We start from the raw sequence: 15,154 nt of genomic DNA, 5'->3' as shown, positions 1-15,154 counted from the left end.
ATGAGCCAAATGCCCAAAGCTCCACTGTCATTTCCACGCACTAGATTTACAGAACCGCCATCACAGACCACGGGATCTTTTCTTGCTTCCGTATTTCTTTCTAAGCCTTTGAACATCCCAAGGTGTAAGATCCCTAAGAGAGCTGGAGCCAGGCCTGTCAGGAAAGGGGCTGCCTAACACCAGGAGGGAATTGACATTTTTAAAGGCTTTCATGCATCTGCCCTCAGCAGACAAGATCAGTGTGAACAATGCTCTCTGGGGGCACCTTGGTGCAGATTTCAGAAGGGAGAATCCAAAGGTCTCTTTGCCTCAGGGCCAAAGTGAAGAATTAGATTATGAAAATGCAGGATGAACAAATCAGACAAGAACAGAATCCCTGCCTGGTGCACGTCTTTGCTCTGACTGCCAAGGATGGGTGGTCAAACGATGACTGGGTAACTTCTTAGAGAAGTTAGCTTACAGCTTCAATTTGATTTCAAAAGAGTTAACAGAAAATTGCTTTGAAGTACTTTTGGTATTTTTCCAGGGTTTCTTTTTGCTTTTGTTTTTAAAAGATTTAGCATTAAGGGTACAGTGCCCCAGGACATATTTAAGCATAACATTGATTATTGAGAAAATACACCTGACTCAATCTATGTTTTAACCTATATATTACCTGCTCTAGGACTAGAGGTGATCCCCTGCAAGTCCTCTACCCTCCTGGCAGTGCCAGGCTCCTCTGGTGCCCTTGGAGCTGTCACCATGCATGCCACAGTGAGGGAACGGCAACCCAATCCAGGTGCATAATCTCCGTCTTGAATCTGTACTGCCACAGTTTTGTAGGACAGATGCAAAATGATTAATGCCATTCTAAAATTCCTTGTGGATGGATTAATTAGGGTAATGACATATTCATTTTCATGCTGCTGAACCTGTTCTAGCAGCAAGGCAATTACCATATATTGCCTGAGGGAACCTGTAAAATACACAGTAATAACAAGTAAACAGAGGGCTACCATCACCCTTTTGTCCACTGCCACATAGAGAGAGAAGCTTTACAACACACACAAATAATTGCTCTCTTTGAGCATACTCGTGCAGGCAGGATGCACCCCAGAGAGCCCAAATTCTGAACAAAGATATGGTTAGAAAATGGGTGAAATTTCCCACTTTTGTCAAGCATCCATTAATGCTTTGCCTTTAAAAATGCAGTTACTGGAAGCTATTATTTGTTGAATTGCTGCTGCTTTATGGAAGCTGTCCTCTTGGCAGAGGACACAACATGGAGGTCTCCAGGCCCCCTGCCCCTCATACACAGGACCATCCCCTCCAGTCATGAGTTCACCCAGAGAAGCCTGCAGGATCCAGTCCCTAATCTGGGGATCTCACCGTACCAATCCCACCATCAGCTACAAGAAAATGCACTTAGTCAACAACATTTTGGCTTGAAACAAAGCAGACATCCCTGGATTTGATGCCATTAGTCAATAACAGGCTGAGATCTACACTGAGCAACACAAAGCATCCTCCTACCTGGGGCTGAGCAGTTCTGAATGCATCACTCACAAGACACAATGTCTTTAAAAACCTGGAATGGGGGAAATGAATGAAGAGCAGGACTGTGGCTCACTCCTGTCCATTTGTTACAGACTGGCTGATTACATGGAAGGTATCTATTTTTTTATGTTGTGTTTCAGAAGATGGTGAATGCTTTTCAGGATACCAGCCACAAAGCTTCACGAAAAATCCTTAGATTTTAGTGTCCAAGACCTAAGCAACTTCATTTCAATGCTTTTATTCTGTTGCTATTATAAAAACAAAAAATCACTTCACCAAAAAAACATTACTTGCACCAGTCAGTCCAGACATATATTAGAGGTATAGTACTATCCCATTCATACAATACATATAAAAAACCAAACCCGCCACCTCCCCCCTGCCAAACAAACCCCCAAAACCTCAAAACCCCACACTTTGGAAACTGAGTCCTTCAGATTGCATTTGCATCCCTCACTTCTATTTCCCAACTCTGCCTTGCTCACTGCACTTGTAAACTTACTGTAATAACAATGACACATCCCCTTCAAAAGGGTTAAATTCACTCAAGGAAAAAAGCCTTGTGTTTCTGAATCCCACTTAATCCCTTCTTGGTTTTGATTACATCATTAAAAGCAACTCAGTCTAGGATTATCAGTATTGGTCATAAATGAAGGCAATACATTGGGTTTTATTTACTTAGTTTTACCTCAAGCCTCTGCAAAGGTGGGCAAAAGGAGAAAACTTGCTTTCAACACATGATCAAGAAAATAAAAGCCAGAAGTCATAAAGCTTACCCTGTTTGTCTGTGTGACACCAGTAACTCAGCTTAGCTTCCTCTCAGGGAAGTATTATGAAACCACCTTTTGGAAACAAACAATGCAGAAAGCGGAGCTTTTTGTAAATACTGTTGTGACTTTTTACTTTCGGATAGAAAGATTTGTTGCTGTGCTTCCAACTGGTTTCAGGCTCATTTCAGGAAAATTAGGTAAGACAGAGATGTGTATTTAATTTCAGAGATTCCCTATCAGCAGAAGTTTCCTATCTAAGCAGAGTCTCTCAAAATGATCCAACTTCTGTCTGGTTTAGCTTTTGAAAGAAAACTGACCCCATATCTGACAACAAGAATACACCTCTCCAATCACATCAGCCACATTTAATAGCACAGGTGTAGCTTTCAAAGCAGGTAGTGAGGCTACAGGTGAGGATCTGCACAAAGACACTGTCCTGGTTTTGGCTGGGATAGTTAATTTTCTTCTCAGTAGCTGGTACAGTGCTGTGTTTTGGATTTAGTATGAAAATAATGTTGATAACACACCGATGTGTTAGCTGTTACTAAGTAACACATACCCTAAGTCAAGAACTTTTCCGTTTCCCACATTGTGCCAATGAGGAGGTGCACAAGAAGCTGGGAAGGAGCAGAGCCAGGACAGCTGATCCGAACTAGCCAAAGGGATATTCCATACCGTAGAACATCATGCTCAGTATGTAAACTGGGGGGATTGGCCAGGGCCCACCAATCACTGCTGGGGCACTGGCTGGGCATCAGTAAGCAGGTGGTGAGCAATTCTGTTGTGTATCACTTGGTTTTGGTTCTTTTCCCTTTGGGGTTTTTTCCTCTCTCCTTCTCTCTCCTTTTCATTACAATTGTTGTTATTATATTTACTTCAGTTATTGAATCACTCTTAACTCACGAGTTTTACCTTTTTCCCAATTCTCTTGCCCATCCCACTGGTGGGGGGGAGTGGGCAAATGGCTGCATAGAACTTCAGTTGCTGGCTAGGGTTAAACCCAACAGACAGCATTTGCTTTTTGCTCTAAAAACCTGATTATACCCATCTCACTTCCTCATAGGACAATCAAACGCATGGATCAGCTCTTCAGAGTCTTTCCAGCTCTATCTGTAGGGCTTCCATAAAGGACAAGTTACACTTATTAGCAATATTTCAGCACTTCTCCTGAATTATGAAGTGTCTGTGACAGTTCATAACGTGACCATCATAACCACAGAGGAGACTAAAATGCCTCAAGGATCCATTTTGCAGAAAACTCTGCAGTGGCACAGCATTTGCAGAAGTTTAGCACCTATGCCATCCAGCCATAAATGTGACAAAGTAAAACACAATCCAATTTGCATGCTATTATTTTCCATGGCTGATTTGACTTGATACACAGGAATCAACATAAAAATGCAAGACAGTCCAAGAAATATTTACATAAAGAGCTAATTATAACAGCAAAGAGCTATTTAGACAGTAATATATTTGCTTTTCAAGAGGATGCAAGAATTATCTTTTGTCCCACAGATATATCGCTAATTCTTACCTCTGCATGCATCTTAATTTCCATTCAGATCTGTTAAAGTCTGTGTTCATGTCAAAAAAAGCACAAACACGCAAGTTCAGCTTTAGAGAAAGAGGGCTGTGGGTGATAAGACTGCTGTTCTCAAGGCATAACAAGGATGCTTGCCAGCATACATTTTGGTTATTACACCCTAGGTTGGATTTTGATTCTGCACTAAACAGTTCTACTAAAATTACCTAATTACACCATTGTTTACCCCATCCAAGAGATTCTTATGCACAGACATTTACATTATTAAACACACCACCTCATTATCAAAACCGAACAGAAACTTCAGAGGCACAAGCCAGTCTAAATATGTGAGCACAACTGCTCTGCTTGTCTGCAGAGTTCTAAAATTATTTCTCCTCTCTTTGACGCTGAATTCTAGTGAAAAGGAAAAAAAAACCACCATGTGTTTTGATGGTTTCCATTTGGATTTGTAAATGATAGTCATCTGTGACTACACTAAAGTACTAAATTTCACACAATGTGAAATTCAGCCCAAGGTATCCATAAGGTTCAAAAAATTTTGGATGATTTCCTGGAAAGAGCCAACATCTTGGGGAGAGTATTTGCTAACTTACAATCTCGCCTGATCATTTCTCTCCATTTTTAGAGAATGAGCATGGTCATCTTCATTCAGAAAATTCTCTCCAGACTACAGAACTTGCGTACTGGCACAAAACAGACCTTTGAGCACTTCTGTTCCCCACCAGCTTAAAAAGTGTGAATTCATTACAGTATTCTGGAGGAACTAATATTAACAGAAGACTTGGCCTAACTGTGTTGCAGTAAGCACATGCACTAGAGGTGAGGATGCCATTTTGTGATAAAATTATCAGAACTTTAGAACAAATAGTTAACCAACATGTTTCCTAGGTGTTATACTGTGGATGTTTTTTTGAATAGCATTTGCTGATAGCTATTCATTCACTGTTCCACAGCAGAACATGTCCATTGTGTACATTTTTATTCGTGATTCAGAGCATCCTGCTGCTGACAGCAGCATCTTTTGACATTTCTGAAGACAGCTTTAGTGGAATAACTGTATTTCCTGTGGTGTCTCCTGTCTTGTATCATACTTGTCACAAGCTGCCAATCTGTATTTGTAGGGTGGAGAATGTTATTCTCCAGGGAGTGCCCATTTAATATTCTCAGCTGTGCTGTGACCTTTTCCATTAATAGATGTCACAATAAGGGCATGCCTTTATTGCCGAGCCACAACAGCATACTGGGTAATCACCCACAAGACAGGCGTTGTCTTGAAGCTCTGACATGAACATCCAAGCACATGTCTTGCCTTAACTATATTTGAGGTGGGATGACTCAGTTTTGGGGTTTTCCAAGCAAAAATGCGCTAAGCCATCTACCAAACACTATGGCACCAATCAATGCAAATCTGAAGGAAACACTTAACTATGAAATCAAGATAATTCAACATTTTTTCAGCAAGAGCAAAACCAAGCTGAACTTCTTCCTTCAGTACTGACAACTACAATGCAAATCAGTAGTGCAGGGTGGGGAAGAAGCAGGCAGCCTCTGAAGGGGGGTGAGTAGAACAATCCTCTTGAATACGATCTCATCTTGCACAGTTTCACAAAAAAACCAAATCAAACCAAAACAACACAACAACAACAAAACCAAACTTGAACTTCAAGAAAGGAAAATATTTGGAAAAAAACTTTTAAAATTATTAATATAAAAATAGTCGGAAGATCGTCATAGTAATAACCAGTGTAATCCAAGCTCCCTCTTCTGGTCTTTTGGAGTAAATATACTGGAGTAAGCAGGTCTTTCTTGATAGTCTACCATTTGGTTTCAAAATCTAGCAACAAAGTGTACACATAACAGATCACCTGTTAAAAGTTATTTAGCCTCTTTCACAACAGTTATGTTTTCTTAAGCAAAGGATGTACAGACGTGGAAATTTATTGTAACATATGAAATAACATCGCACAATACCTCTTTTTTTCCCTTGTGAAACCTTCAGTTTCTTGCACAGGCAGTTCTACACCATCACCAGGGGCCGCAGCCAAAGATACATCCTCAGAAACGAGTTTATCAACTTCTTCACAGCTATCAGGCTTGGAAGTGCTGCAAAACAATTATTAAAAATAAGCTGACAAATTTCAGAAGTGCTCATTGAAGCTTTAGTGAAGCCTCATGATGAACTTTGGCTGGATATGAACTAAGGAGCTCCAAGGAGCACATCATCCCCTTGCCCATTCCCTCTCTCCCACCTCCCACAAATTACTTCTTCCTACAAACTTAATTTCTCAGATGACCATATAACCAGTAACACTGCAAAGTTTTGACAGCTCTTATAGACCATAATATTAACTGCCACAGGAATGTAACTGTATGTGAAATTAGTAAAACAAATCACTAATGACTACTTTGCAGTTCTTAAACAGCCCTTTCTCCTCTGTGTACAACACAAACATTCAATTAAGTGACTTGCCTTTTAGAAAAACCTGCAACCTGGGACTAAAAAAATATCTTACTTTAAAAGCTCTCCTGTAATGCTAAAAGCACAATAATCCCTGAACTCATGACATGAACGTTAAGATTACGGGGCTGTAATACTGTTATACTGGTTAATTCCTACAGGTCCCTTGGCTCAGCAAAGCCCCACAAGACTGAAGCTCAGAAGCTTGACGGTCACGTAATGATTTCCAGAGCATGTAAACACAGATTGGAAAGACTGAGTTTCTTCAGAGCAAGGGAAAGCACTGTGGGGCCGTATGAGGAGGCATGCCCACTCCCGGTCCCTGCAGGAAAGGAGTTCTTGCACACAGACACCAACCAGAGTCCAGGAGGAAGCAGCCATCTGCCCAGATCCCTGGCACGCAGGGGAGGGCAGACTTGCCGTCCTCTCTCCTCAAGGCAGATCAGGGCAGAATGCACCATTGCAGCTCCATTAACTTTCTGTTTTCTTAGGCAAAACTCAAACTAGCAAAAAAGTTTTTGACAGCAGCACAAATAAAACACTTCTCTCCTGAGCCTTCTCATGCTGTTTAAGAGTGTAAATCACCCATGCACCCAAAAGATCACTCCAGAAGAAGCTCACTTGCGTTCTCCCTCATTTAAGCACACTGGCAACCACACTACTCCCCCTGCTTTGGCCACACTCATTAAACTAATGACAGAAAAGGAGCTATATAACCAATGACTTCATGTCTCAAAAGCAGGAGCAGCACAGGGTCCTGTCACACCACATTGTCCTTTCCAGGGCAGCTTCGACATAACCAGAGGGACACAGATGTCGTGGGGTAGCAGCCACACACAAAAGCCTATGCTTGTGCCAGCTCCTGCTTCCAGAGATCCAGACACAAACGTTTAACGAAATGTTGGAACCAGGCCTTTGCTGAGAAGCTTCTTTTAGGTTTCCTGAACTAAAAATAAACTGCTATCTTAGCCATTCCTTTTAAAATTTCCTCTCCCCTCCCCCCCAGTAATTACACTGTAACTGTAGAAGGTAGATTAAATTGTGTTACTGAGTAAGTTAGTAAGGTTCAGGGACAGACTATTCCTTTCTTTAGAAACACGTACACAAACAAAGGACAAACATAAATCACATCCCTAACTTCAGTTACAGTACCTATAAGCACCAGCACAGTTATTTTCCAAAGTGTTTATCCACTAACTTACTAAGATCACAAAAGCTCTTTCCGGAAGGGGTTTATCTTGACAGCTCATATCTATGAAGCTGCTTTTTGCCATATGGGATAACTACTCAGTTATTTCTTCCGAAAAATTACCTCTGCTTCATGCACTCCTTCCTTCCTTCGCTTTCCCCAGTTTGTCCAAACTGGTCTGACACTGGCATAGGTTTCCTAAGTTTTCAGTCACGTCAAGTTAAAATAAATAAATAAATAAGCTGTTTCCTTTTTCATGCAAAGGACTTTTTCCTTTGCTAAAAAAGTCTTTGTCCTAATATAGTAATGGCATCAAACATACACAAAGGCGATGTGCCTATATAGGGTCACACGAAGATTAGAGAAAGTAAGGTTTTAAAGCAAAAAGTAAACTACTAAAAATAAGCCAATGATGAACATCTGTTTGGAGAGTAAACAAAGAATTGCAAAACCCAAACAGTTCACAAGAGGGCCCAGCCAAGCAAGAATACCAAACACACATAAAGTTATGGACCTTATGTTATGCATACACCAAACTGTCCCAGTTAATTGCTTACAGCAGCACCTGCTCCCCTCTCACCCACACCCTTTGCACAGGCCCCACTGCCCATCTGCAGCCCTTCGGCTTCCCCCTTTAAGTCTTTCCACATAAAATGAAATTTTCAGAGGCACAGTTTGACTAACGTCATTCCTAACACGTTCTGCAAAGCAAAACTGGCTATCAAAACACAAGCATTTTCAGAAGAGCTCTGCTCCCCAGCCTTCACAAAGCACAGGGTTTACGCTTTTATAAGCTATAGTACCTGTGTGTGTTAAAATCCACAAATCATTTCCCTTCACCTTTCCGAGCCTCATCTCAACCCTCAAATGCTGGATTTCCACAAAGACCACTCCTGCCAAGTGTCAGCTGCCTTACTTGTGCAAGTAAAGGAACACGACAGAGATGGGGTTGGCACTTACTTTCTCTGACATCTAGCACCAACACAAGTACCAGGAGGTACCCACCTGGCTGCCTCCACTCCTTTTCCCCACTGTTGTTGCTCCGACATGGGGTCCACAGTACCAAGGAGTGTTGAGCAAGGCCATGAAAAGTAGGATGCAAAACTAATCACACCAGCTCTGGGGTTAATAATGCCACATCAGAATTTTGGCACTGTTCAGTATGGTTTGCAGGCAGAAATGCAACAGTATTGCTACTGGTTACTGTCCATTACCAGATGGGCCTACCTGCAGATGGATGCTGCCCACTGGTGCATAGTAATAAGCTCACAAGGGACAAGGCAGAAGCAGAACAGCTCAGAAACAGTACAGGCTGCACAAATGAAGGCAGGGTAGCACAGCACAGTGACCCTGTCCAAAACACAGGCTCTGAGTCCACTAAACTCTCCAGCCTAAGTCTGCATCAACTCAGGTACCTTTATCGACTGCTGGTATCAACTCAGACATGGGGTGGCTATATTAAAACCTCTGCCTCTCCACAGCTCTTACTAAAACAAGATTTGCCGTTAAAATAGTTTTCCAACTAGTAATATTCTAATGGTTGTAGAAAGCAAACTACCCAAAGGGCCAAGTCTTCTCAGTGCACAATATTATACACATGTATATTTTATATATATTATTTACTATAGTAATAATACTATACATTGGCCAGTCTTTACCCTGTAGAGTCGAGCTGATTAGGAAACAAACATTTTTCAAGCTCCACGTCTGTTTAAGTAATTCTCAGAAGTCACTTTCTGACCATCTGCGCATACAGATAAGCCTGAGTATTCCTGCCTGCTTGTGCTGCTAACACTGAGGAGCACCCTGAGAGCATCACAGGTCCCCAGGCTGTGAACTACGCGACCAGGGAAGGGCCATCTGCAGATAAAGCAACACAGCTTTTAGTGCATCCAGCATCACCTATCACAAATTCCCTCATGACAGCTTTATGCGCCCTCTGTATAACAGGAGCTGGGAGAGAGGCTGATGCAGGGTAACATTTTCCAACACCAGCTCAGGCTTAGAACAGCTTTAGTTCCCTAGTAGTCACAACAGAGCTGTGACAGCTCTGTCTGGTCTGGACTAAACACCGTGCTGTAGCTCCGCAACCTCAGCTGGAGATTAAATGCAAGAGCAGAAGCTTCCCTCAGCATGTAGAAGGGACCAGATTGGGCTCCCCTGCCTGTTACCTATGGCCTGACCATAAAGACAACTCATACAAGAAGTGCTTTCCAAGCTGCCATTTTTTCCTGGGCACTTGCTGGTTTTTTTGTGCATGAGAGAGGCAGCAAGTTGCAGGGAACAGATAGACACAGCTCAGAAATTTTTAACACCTCTAACCATGGAGCCCGGCTAAGCTGTGCTCTTGTACAGCCAGGGCATTTACCTGCCTTCTCTGCCTTTCCAACCTAAACATTCCTCATATAAAACAGAAGTCCTGTTGCAGAGCTCTGCACCTGCAGCACAAAGAGAAAGACATGTCTAGCCAAAATTTCTCCTAGTGCAACGCGTACTGGCAAATCAGAGTGAACGTGGCCTTTCAGTTTCATTGCTAAACAAAAATGCTTGGCAGGACAGCCAGTGAACTTTTTACCTAATTCTTTTCAGGGCACTCCTCTGCAGATACAGTAAATAAAATCTACTTACTGAACAGATGATGCCATGATACCACGTCCCTGATCAATACATTATCAGCAGAGGAGAGAGGCAGTCATCCTCAAGATGCAAAACAAAGATACAATTTCTTGACTGGACAGATGGAGGGACCACCTGAACTCTTATTATGCACTGCCATCTGGAAAACATTTAGCACAAACTGACCCCTACCTTATATGAACCATTATTTTTCCTTGTCAAAGTACACAGCATCTGCATTATGTGACACCTCTGATGGGAAAATACATGGAAACAAAAGGAATTTATTAGTAAATAACTAAATATATTGGGGAAAAACCACTTTATAATTGTACTTTATGGCAGGCAGACTGGGATAACATCATGCCATCTAGTAGCCCTGGTAACATTTCAGAAGTATAGCTCTGAGGTATAACCAATAGGCATCGACACAGAGACATCACGTGTGTGTGCATTACAGCATTTTTTGTAGTCACATTGAAAAGCAGTGGTGCAGTACTTCTACATAAAATGTCAAAAAAGCAGTGGCTTTAGTATGATCATCTTATAAAGGCAAGAATCTGCTTCATGTCACAGGTGAAGAAAAGATGAGGGATAAGGCAATGACTTGAAAGAAGAAACATCACTAAAACTCTTCCCTTCGATAAGAAAAGCCCAGTCCTTCTACTGATTCTCACTGTGAGCATAATCCAATGCATTTTAAGAATACTACTTTCACTTGCTACTAACATTATGTTGTTATCAGTTTAGGTCTGACCAAATCAAAGAGAAGTCAGCAGTGTTTGCTACTGCTGGAAGAGAGTTGCACCATGCCCGTCTCAGACAGGGGGTCTAAAGCAGGGGTCCAGCTGTGTTGATATTAACCCCTCTTCTGCCAACCAGCTGCATCTGTGTGTGGGCACACACACGGGAGATACTGCTTTTCTCCTGCTAGGACAACACGGAACACCTTTGCAAGGTTCACAGAGAAACTGACAAGCAACAACAACCTGGACAGGAAAAACAGGTGCAAGGAGAACCTGTAGGCTTGTAGGTCTAAAGCAGAACAAGGATGCAAAACAAAGGAGTAAGAAAAACAAACAATACTGACAAGAAGCTCGCAGCCCAGGAAGCCAACTGAATCCTGGGCTGCCTCCCCAGCAGCGTGGCGGAGGGGATTCTGCCCCTCTACTCCACTCTGGCGAGACCCCCCTGCAGCGCTGCGACCAGCTCTGGGGCCCCCAGCATGAGAAGGACACGGCCCTGTTGGAGCAAGCCCAGAGGAGGCCATGGACATGATCAGAGGGCTGGAGCACCTCTCCTGTGAAGACAGGCTGAGAGAGCTGGGGTTGTTCAGCCTGGAGAAAAGAAGGTTCCGGGGAGACCCTATAGCAGCTTTTCAATACTTAAAGGGGGCTTAGAAGAAAGATGGTGACAGAATTTTTAGTAGGGCCTGTAGCAATAGGTAACGGTTTTAAACTGAAAGAGGGTAGATTCAGATTAGGTATTATGAAGGAATTCTTTACTGTGAGAATGGTGAGGCGCTGGCCCAGGCTGCCCAGAGCAGCTGTGGGTGCCCCATCCCTGGCAGTGCTCAAGGCCAGGCTGGATGGGGCTGGGAGCAGCCTGGGCTGGGGGGAGGGGGCCCTGCACAGGGCACGGTGGTGGAACCAGATGGTCTTTAAGGTCCCTTCCAACCCAAACCATTCTATGAAGAGTGAACTTTTGCAGCTTTTTTTAAAAATTAACAAAAAAAATTAAAACAAATAAACGTAGAAGAACTATCTGCAGCCAGATTCACTCTAGCTGACCACAGTCCTGTTTCAGAAACTAAAAAACTACCTACTTCCATGCTGAATATCCCTGGTTGCAACTTTTAGCACTGAACCCTTGCAGAAATCCTTGCACCTTCCTCAAGGTCAGGATATGGAAATAAGAGCCAGATGCTGTGGTTGCTGCAGCCTGTGTGCCCTCACCCCTACTGGGCTCAGCCGCCCTGTATGGGCTAACTGCAGCTCAGCACCAGCATTCACAGCCTACGCAACCGGGATGAAGCAAGGAACCCCTAGACTAAGTTTTGGACATTAACAGTAAAAACATATTAAAAACAGAAGTTGTGAAGTAGAGCAAAAGAATAGGTATGTTATAATTAACTTGAAATTCCAGATCCAGGTAAGAATGTGAACAGTGTGAATTCATGAGTTTTACAAGAAACAGTAAATTAAAATACTCCGACTGCTCTTTTTAAATGTTTCCTAAGGTGACATTTCATCATAAACAGCTTGTGTGACTTTTTCTCTACAAACAGCAAACTATCACCCCAAGGGCAACTGAACTGTCTATTTTAGACTGTAGCCCAGAGACCAGATATAAATCTTCCTGGCACTTCTGGCATTAGTCTTTTTGCATTCCTCCACATTCAGAAAATAGCTGATAGCTGCACCTCAATTACTGCTCATCCTCTTCTAACTGCCTTGCTACTATGGCCAACAATCCATTAGCAAGAAAAAGCAGAATCCACAAACACTCACCAGTAACCCAATTACATTTGTTAAAAACAAAGAAACACAACTCTTTGAGTAAAAACTTACAAGAACTGGAAGAATTCCACATCATTAGCTTCCTACTGTAAGCTCCTCTAGATCATCTTACCCTGACTGTAGGAAAAAGTTTGTTTCTCACAGATGCACTCAGCCAGCATTAGCAACTAACCAGCCTGGGGACTGACGGAAGAGCAGTACCGGCTGAACAGCAAAGTCACCCAGCTTTTAAGGTGGATTGAGCAAACCACACAAGTTCCTTTCTACCTTTGATAGCATATTGTTGCTACTTCAGCTAACCAATTTAATACTAGCTTAAATATATTGTATATGTTTACACTCCACTGAATTCACATTGAAGGGTAAACACTCCCTACAAGGCTTCCTCTACTGCTGGCAGTTAAGACAAATTCACGTGGCCAAAGATCCTGATGACTCAACTGCCACCAGCAGATATAAAGCAACAGTTTCCCTTCTCAGTGCAATTAAAAGCAGATAAAAAGCCTGGTGTCCAACAGAAATGAGATACCTGAATGCTTTATAATCAGCATTATACTGTTAAGGAACTTCTCAAAATTAAATGCCCAAAGGATCAATTACCTTGTACTACTCCAAGAAAAGTAAAAGCACCTAAAAAAATATAGGGCATACATTGCACCGTCACATGGCATGACCCTCCTATGTGCCAAAGTGATTCAATCTCAGGGAAAGGTTAAACAGCATCTTCCTTTGAAGGTTTTCATAGAGGGAGATTTAAATTCTGGTAAAGATTTCCACTGAAAGATGCCCCACTGACTACGGACTCAGCAAACCCATCAGCAACTGCCCATACCAGAAATATATCCATCCAAGAAGAGTGACAGCAATTTCTTAGCCAGCGCTGACCTCCGTGATCTGCCACCCACCCCCATCAGTAAGTGGTCTGCAGCTGCTTCCCACTGCCCCAGCTGCAATGGCCCTGTACAATACCTCGCTGCAGTCAGCTCAGCGGCATCCACGGGGTCAACACTTCCATATGCCGTAGGAAGAGCTAAGGGTTGCTCAGAAGGGTCAAGGGGAGAAGCCAACTGTATGTCATCATCTGGCCCAGGAGGGCTGCGGAGAGAAAAGACACGGAAAAAGGCAGCCTTAGAGGTCTGAGTTGTTGCAGAACTTGCCTGTTCGAACCCCCGGACTTCAGCATGCGTATGCTACCTTGTGCATTAGGGAACGCAGCAAAAGTCGGCATTTTTAGTATAAATTGCTTTTGCACACAGCTCTACTGTTCCCACCAGACTGAAGTTACTGCATTTTTGTCTGTGTTACAACTACAGGAGCAATGAGACAGTACAATCCAATGGCAAATTATACCGATTTTCATTCTGATTTTACAAAGCAAATGAGAAAACTAGCTACTGCTTGAACAAGATAAATGGCAAGATTTCCTTGTTCAGAAACCTTTCTCCTGCCAATGAAGCTGTGTGAGGGCTCATCAGCAGGAGTAGAGAGTCAGACAAAGGTGTCCCAGGTGTTGCAGGGAGCACACAGAGGGACACACCCAGCCTTGCCCCATACCTGGGGAAAGCAGGGTGCAGCTGAGCACCAGCACTATGTCTGTAAAAGAAAACAGTTTGGAAACACACCCTTGAATCAATAAGGAAAGGAGCCTTGCTGAAGAAGGGTGAGGGTTTTTTTGTTTTTAACAGACACCAAACCATGGGAACACCCTGAAAACTGTTTTTGTTGCCTACTTCAGCCTGACTTTCCCATGTGGTTACCCAGAGACCAGGGCCCTGGAAGTTTTCCCTAAAACTCACCAAAATCCTCAGGTTTTTATAAAGTCTAAAATGTGACCTTTAATTGGAGTTCCAGTTTCACACTGCAGGTTCACTGAAGTGGCTCAGTTTTAAGACGCTGCTTTCCTGACCCCCCTTCTGTCCATGTTGTTTCCTGTACTACCAAGTGAACACAACCCTGTACAGGGGTTGAAATAGACGGATGGAACAATACACAGATGGCTTTGAGCAGAGGAGTATAAACTTAAAACTGTCACTCAGCCTTTGGGATTTCAGCTCAAAAATGAAAAGCCCTAAATCACAGAATTCAGCCTTAACTCTAAACGATTACTTCCTTACCTAACTCCATATCCAGAGATCTAGTATGATTCTCTATTGTAGTTTAATTTTGCTTCAAAGAACAAAAGAAGTTAATTAAACTGCACTAGAATAGGATCAGTGCTATTCTGGTAAGGAGTGAAGGCTACCATCTGAATAGACTTACACTTCATGCATGTTATCTAAAGGATTCTGTAACACATCCATACAGGAAAAATGATCTGTCAAGCTTGTTTTCTGATTCTTTTACTATAGATAATAAAAGGATCTGTAATCCTTTGTAAGCCAGTGTTTCTGCTCTTAATTTCCAGAGTTATGACAGCATCATTCTGCACTCGGCGCAGTTTATTTGTCCATGGCATCCCTGACAGGCCAAGTAGCATTCTGCTCTCCTTAATGCCAACACTAACAAGAGGGGGACCAACCC

The 15,154-nt window shown here is 42.7% G+C and overlaps 1 protein-coding gene across 3 annotated transcripts in view; it reads right to left on the bottom strand.

The window, feature by feature from the left end:
* TACC2 (transforming acidic coiled-coil containing protein 2) overlaps positions 1-15,154 on the bottom strand; it is a 129,291-nt gene that overhangs the window by 68,797 nt on the left and 45,340 nt on the right. For all 3 annotated transcript variants that reach the window (XM_040605653.1, XM_040605650.1, XM_040605652.1), the window contains exons 4-5: positions 13,604-13,729; positions 5,824-5,955 (exon numbers count right to left, since the gene is read on the bottom strand). In XM_040605653.1, the coding sequence (XP_040461587.1) occupies positions 5,824-5,955; positions 13,604-13,729 (258 nt within the window). The remainder of the gene's footprint in view (positions 1-5,823; positions 5,956-13,603; positions 13,730-15,154) is intronic.

Source organism: Falco naumanni, chromosome 9 (genome assembly GCF_017639655.2).
Source record: "Falco naumanni isolate bFalNau1 chromosome 9, bFalNau1.pat, whole genome shotgun sequence".
In the NCBI taxonomy this organism is placed as follows: Eukaryota; Metazoa; Chordata; class Aves; order Falconiformes; family Falconidae; genus Falco; species Falco naumanni.
The sequence above is the reverse complement of the archived record's forward strand: the minus strand, read 5'-3'. Positions and strand labels throughout refer to the sequence as shown.